The sequence below is a fragment of the Geospiza fortis genome, unplaced genomic scaffold (assembly GCF_000277835.1).
Source record: "Geospiza fortis unplaced genomic scaffold, GeoFor_1.0 scaffold240, whole genome shotgun sequence".
In the NCBI taxonomy this organism is placed as follows: Eukaryota; Metazoa; Chordata; class Aves; order Passeriformes; family Thraupidae; genus Geospiza; species Geospiza fortis.
In genome coordinates, this window is record NW_005054379.1 from 740106 (window position 1) to 746599 (window position 6494).

At 41.5% G+C, this 6494-nt stretch overlaps 1 protein-coding gene across 1 annotated transcript; it reads right to left on the reverse strand.

Moving 5' to 3' along the window:
* Nucleotides 1–446: 446 nt before the first annotated feature.
* On the reverse strand, nt 447–6459 carry XPA (XPA, DNA damage recognition and repair factor). Its single transcript, XM_031060284.1, has 5 exons — nt 6338–6459; nt 4524–4629; nt 2785–2950; nt 2031–2148; nt 447–685 (listed from the first exon to the last, which is right to left on the reverse strand). The coding sequence occupies exons 1-5, from the start codon at nt 6342–6344 to the stop codon at nt 537–539; spliced, it is 546 nt and encodes a 181-aa protein (XP_030916144.1). The 5' UTR covers nt 6345–6459; the 3' UTR covers nt 447–536.
* Between the last annotated feature and the right edge of the window lie 35 nt (nt 6460–6494).

Genomic DNA, 6494 nt, shown 5'->3' on the forward strand with positions numbered 1-6494 from the left:
GATGTAGAGAATGCACCTAAGGATCTATCCTGCAAAATACAGTACATATATGTCAGAACCTCCCAAGAAAGCAGGCAGCTTTCCTTTTCAAAGAGAATTCTCCTCTCTTGGAATTGTGTATCCAAGCCAAAGGAGAACCTGTGTCATTATATGGCCTCCCACCACCAGAAGTGCTGCTCTATCAACCCTCTGCCTGCCCATGACCAGGAACTGAAAACCAGACAATGGTCAGAAAATAAGGAGCCTTCCTCCTCATGGATACAGAAAAGCCACGGGAAGCTGACCTTGATTTCATCAGTGCATCAAGTACAATGATACAAACTTATCTTTTGACCACAGAAGATACCAATTGCTAAACTGTTGCTATATTCTACCCTCGGATCTAGCTTAAAGGCCAAAGCCTTTATAGAGCTTCTTGCAACTGAAAAATATAATGCTTCACAGAATTTGGCAACAGGCTGTTCATAATTACCATTTATTTGACTTAAGTACAAAATACTGTTAAAGACAAAGTAAAATTAAGAAATAGGTTAACACTACATCTTCTCGTAAGTTAATTCATGGCCACACACAGTGCATGTCTTTTTATATGTATCTTCATCAATGTTTTCTTCTGGTCCATATTCATGTTCATGGATACTGGCTTGTTTCTTCCACAAACTACTCCTCACGGCACGGCGGAGTTCTGGTAAAAAATACAAGAAAATTTTAATAAATCTTAGATAGCATTCAATAAAACTCAAGCTAACCAGCTTCCTGAGGTCTACAGATGACAATACCCTTGCTGCCTGTCTTCCACAAGGTCTGGGAAAGAATCTGCTCTTGCAAGAACAAGCTCTGACTTGCCTTGCAATCCTCACCTTGTTTGCATATTTTAAGGCCAAGAACTACACTGGCATGGGATCTCATAGGCAAAGATTTTCCATCTGGACTAAAGATGAGTTTGCTTGCTGCTTTTTCACACAAAGCCATTCAAAGATATCCAAAAGGGGTCGGTGGAATGTAAAGGAAAAGTTTTTATAGAACACCTCATTTATTTTACATGACCAAGAAAGAGTCATTTTCATTCAGGTCACAGTAAACCTCCCAAATGACTTGGCATTCTCTAAGCTTTATGCCCAATAATATGAGTTGCCTCTGCAGCATCCGCAGTGAAATCTGCGGGTTCTCTAGAGCGCACAAGCTGGCAGCAGGGCCCAAGATATTATCCGGATGCTGCAAGCGGGTGGCAAGAATACTGAACAGCAAAATGTGGTCACATTTTGAGCCAAGCCATTCAGGCTGCAAACTTGTCACGTTAATGCCTGTGCTTGCACTGAACTCTGGCATCTCGGCTACAGTCTGCTGCCAGTCCTTCAGTGCGCATAGCATCAATGGCCCGGACGGGTTATTTGTGCAATCCCAAGTTCTGCCTCCTTCAGACAGCCCTGGTACAGCCAGCCTGAGCTTTCTGCCCTTGTAACCACCACCCCAAAGCAAAGCATGGATTCTACAGGTGGTACAAAAGGTTCCACCCATCAAATACTCCTCTAAATAATAATTTAGAGGAGAAAAAAGCCGTAGAGCAATTTGCAGTAAAGACAGCAGCTAGGAATACTGTGAACAGGAAAACCCATTTTCATTACAGTCATTCCACCTGAAGCCCATCACAGATCTGTAACGCCCTGCTACAAAAATGGGTGTCTTCCACTAGCCAAAAGTATCAGAAGCAATCCATGGCACATTCCAGGTCATACCCAAACATTTGAAAAACATTATAATGAACCATTGTAATTGATTTCTGTCACATAATGTCCACAGGGCAACAGGGGAATTAAAAGCTGGAAGGGACCTCAAGCCCTGCAGTCCAACACTGCCCAAAACAGTCATCTATGAGGTCACACTAGAATGCTCAGGCTCACCCCCAATCCTGAAAACCTCCATTTTACCACACTGAGTATCTTCCCAGTAATTTATTCAGATGCAGACACAGGTTTAAACAGAAATGTACTTCCCTGCAGGTACTGAAGTATGTAATTTTAATGCTTTACCTTTAACTTTCTTGTCAAACTTCTTCTGTTTCATCTTTTCTCTGCTATCACGGCGGAGCTCCTTCGCTTCTTGCAATGCTTCTTCACTACCCCAGACTTCAAGTGAACGCTTGATTACCTACAGGATGGACATAAATGCCTTTTTTTTCCCTGCAACGATAAAAGTAAACTATTCTAACTTACAAATTTAATTTTCCCCTACACACACATAAACCAACCAACCTTCCTCTGCCTCCCACCTGTCTCTGCTCTTGTCTCACAAAAGACTGCACTCCTTCCACCAAAGAGGCAACACTGGTCTTTAGTATCAGCTGGATGTAACTTAGGAAAGCTTTAACCCAGCTCTAATTTTGTCCATATTTTACTAAAGCAGTATGATGGCTATGAAGTACCAAACAAGAAATGCCAAGAGCCCTGGGAAATACACTTGCCTCTCCTGCCGCCTCGTCAGGCAAAACCGTGAACACAGCTACAAAGGGCCACACACAGCTGCAGCTGCCCCATGCACTTCAGAGTAAAAGTGAAGGGCCATGTGCTTTGTGACTTGTAATTGTGCAACCCACTAAAGTTCTGCTCAATGAACATCTTTAAAATGCTCTCAAAGCCAGACATTTCCACAACTTGGACTGCAACCATTTAACTATAACAAGCTATACATAACACACTTAGCTTTGACAAAACCATTCAGGTACCAAGTGACAACCAAAACTGTATGAAGGTTAAAAAAGGTCTGAAACACACTAAGTTTCTATACCTGTAGTTTTAAATAAAGTTTCATTTCACCCCATCGTGAATTATGAGGGTTTTTCTTCACAATGAATCTGAGCACTGGTTCCCTCTTGTCTAAGTCACAGTCTTTAAGCAGATACTCTTCTTTTGCTTCTGTCCTTGTTATAAGCTTATGTTTATCTTCAACATCTCTGCAAGATGTAAAATAATGATGAGAAAGCTACACCCTAAAACCACAGGTTATTAACATCTAAGTCCCCATCCCTTCTAACATTCCTGAAATACAGGTAGCCCTAATACCCTCAGTTTTATATGCATGCAAATAACTTTGGATTCCAATTGCCTAGCTAAACTCCAGACTAATTTACTGAAATTAAGTGTTTAAAAATTCCCATTTCAGCATAGACTGAGAAGCCTGCTCTTCTAGAAAGGTTTTTCCTCTATTTTCTTACAAGAGGAAATAACTGAAACTTAAAATTAATATGAATAATTTCAGGTATTCACCTAACTCAGATGCAATCCAAGACAGAAGCATGAGCCTCACATGGTCAAGAAAGAATGTGTAATGTGAGACAGGTCAGATCACCTGAGAATATACACACTCCATATGCTCCTAGATCTCAGAAACTGATTAGCAACACAGAGCACTTCCTTCTATAATGCAGGACAGTCGGCAGAGAAACCATAAAAGAAAGGTTCTTCAAAGACTGTAGCCTTTACCAGATAGATAATGAAAAACTCTGTAACCACAGCAGCATTTATGAGTTAATGGAAAAAATTACATTTACGCAATCCTGACTGAAGTACAACTTGAATTGCTTCAGCCAAAAGATCTGCCAAACACTAAGTGCTAACAACGGTCATCAAGGAAGTACTGCTGTAAATGTAGCTGTACTAGAATTCAAAGTTCACAGTAACAGCTAATGCACCAAGGACACTCCAGCCATCAGCTACAACAGCTTAGACCAAAGACTCCACGGGCTCCAAGCCCTGTCATAACATCCTTTTCCTACTGTAACTTCTGAAACAGAACTTTGCCTCCAATATGACTGCGAATTGCCTATACCACGTGCACATCCCTAACCACTCCCTGCAGTAAATGGGGAGGCTCCCAGAACTGGCTTTTTTTTTTCATTCACCCAATTCATTCTTACACACATGGGCAGCTGGCTGCTGCAGTTGGTTTCATTGCCCTGGTTATCTTGATGGCTTTTGGAGCGTTTTCTGTGTTAAAAGATAAGAGCATGCTCTCCTTTCAAGGTCAAACTCCTGCTTACCTCGCAGGCCAACCAGTAACCTCCCATGGGGGCTCTGCCCTTTGGCTGCTGTGCTTCCAGCACGCCCATGCTGACCAAAGTACCAACTGCACTTGAGTTAAAACACTGGGACCGCAAACATTGTCCTAATCCCTGCTCCACCTCAGAGTGGATATTTGTGTTGCATCAGGTTTTCAAACGGCTCCAGTCTGCAACCAGACATAAATTTTCACACTGACAAACACACCAACTGCTCTCATGACATCCTATTACCATAATGTTGTATGAAAATCCACTATGTCCCCTATCCTAAGGCAGGCTCATGAGACAGTTTGTGATTCAATTCCATAATGGAACTTGCACAGGGTATCAAATTTAATTTACATTTTTTAAAGTTACTGAAATATGTCTCTTGCTGACAGTCTTTTTAAACGACTGTAACTCATTGAATTATAGCCAGCAATCTTTATGTAAAATGGTGTTTTTCTCTCCTGATTATTTGTAATACCTGCAATTATCACATGTTGCCCAATCAAAGTGCTGCATAAGGTAGGAGTCCATGAATTCTTTGCCACAGTCTCCACAGATGAGATAGTCAAATTCTAGCACAGGTGCTAATGGAAAGAAATATTTTTAAAGGGACTACAATGATAAAAACAAGCATCTAGAATTGGTATTACAGGCAATTTTACTAGAATTCACATAAAAATATTACAAACTAGTTTCACTCTGTCCAAGTTTTTTAGAACAATACAGTACAAATTCAAACCCATTTCCACACAATTCGATGTCTGTTGGAATGTTTTCTCCTAAGTTAAGCGTTAAGTACTTAACTTCAACATTTAAATGTATATTTAACTTAGCCATTGTTAAAAAATTCTCCACACTTCTCTCATAAAGTGCTTCAAATCCTCTCCTGCTACTTCCTCTGTTCTGACCCTCCTAAAATATGCCCTGATTTATAGAGGACATGCGGGCAGAAACAGGAGGAAGCAGAGAAGGGATTCAGTTTGAAGAGGGTGGCTAGAGCAGGAAACTACAAGAGCTGCGCTGGCATCATAGTTCTCTCAGCTCTGCTCCAGTTTTTTTCCTAGCTCAGCCACACCTGCCTCTCCCTAAACGAGCTCAGTGGAAGCCTGGGGCAGTTGGCAAGGTTCTTGTCCGTTCCAGCTGGCAGAAACGGAGGTGGATGGCCAGAGAGCTGCTAGGAGTGGAATGGGGATGGAGCTCCACTACAATCCTCTCCCCAAGCCCTCTCAGCACTGCTCCAAGCCCAGACTCATCTCAGCGCCAGCCACTGCTTCTGGCCGCATCCTCAACGGGCGGATCACCTCCAGCGTCATCACCATCTGCTTTTATGTTCCACAGGACACCAAGAAACACCGATTCGGGCAACAACAGCTATAAGGAACATTCCTTGAACAGTAACATCAGAATTCTATCACAAAATTAACACTTCTATACAGTTTTGAAATCTGAAAGCGAAGCAGTCCTGTGAAATTTTAGGAACACCTGGAGCAGAAGATTAATGGTTAACATGCATGCAGCACCATATATTTTAATTGCGTTTGCATTTATAGCAGATCCGATCCAGCAAAGACGACATTTTATGTAAATTCAGTCCTACTAGCGACAGCCGGATGCTCAGTACTTCACAGTCATTTCATACTCTTACATCACATTCCATCATTTAAGGCAGTGCTCCCGAACAAGAAGACATTTTATTAAGACAATGACGTTATGAATTACACAGCAAAAAATACGCCCAGTGTAAAGGCATCCCAGATCTACTTTAATTTATTGTTAAACATTAGCCCATCAAAAGAAGCAAGGCTACTAATTGTTTACACCGTTAATGAAATCTGGTGCAGATTTCTAACAAAGAGATACACTGCACCAACAGCCCCGCAGCTGATTCAAGCAGAACAAAGCAAGACAAAGACAATCCCAAAGAAGAAAGTCGATCTATTTTGGGACCCTTACTTCTCCATTTGCTTTTTTTGGGGGGGAGAATATCGCAAGGCAATGTGCTGAAATCCTCCACCGAACGATCAGTAACTTGGCGCCAGCACGTTTTATAACGATAAAAGCTGGCACTGCAGCAGCGCTCCGGTCTTGGCACAAACCACATAAATCCCAAAATCCCCACAACCGACGAAGCCGCGAAAATTTACGCTTATGTCGGTCTTAAAATTTAAATTCCCAGAAAGAAATAATGGAAATAACGTTTATGGGGGAGAAAAAAAAAATTAAAATGTGCTATACCCAAGGGCACTGGCTGTGTCCCACTTCCGCGGCTTAAAATTCTTCATTTTTAATTACCGCGCATTTGCTATAGCCGATTTAATGCTGAAAAGAATCGGACGCGCCACTAATCGAGCACATCCACAAAAACGTGTGAAGGAGGAAAAGGGATATCAGCAATAAAAGAAAAAAAGAAAAAAAAAAAAGGAAAAGAAAGAAAAAGAGAGTAAGAAAG

What these genes read in the sequence shown, in the direction of transcription:
- XPA (XM_031060284.1), bottom strand. An exon ending in GCAACATGTGATAATTGCAG is followed by an intron (nt 2,951 to 4,523) that starts GTATTACAAATA and finishes TACATCTTGCAG; the next exon opens with AGATGTTGAAGATAAACATA. An exon ending in GTTTGACAAGAAAGTTAAAG is followed by an intron (nt 686 to 2,030) that starts GTAAAGCATTAA and finishes ATTTTTTACCAG; the next exon opens with AACTCCGCCGTGCCGTGAGG.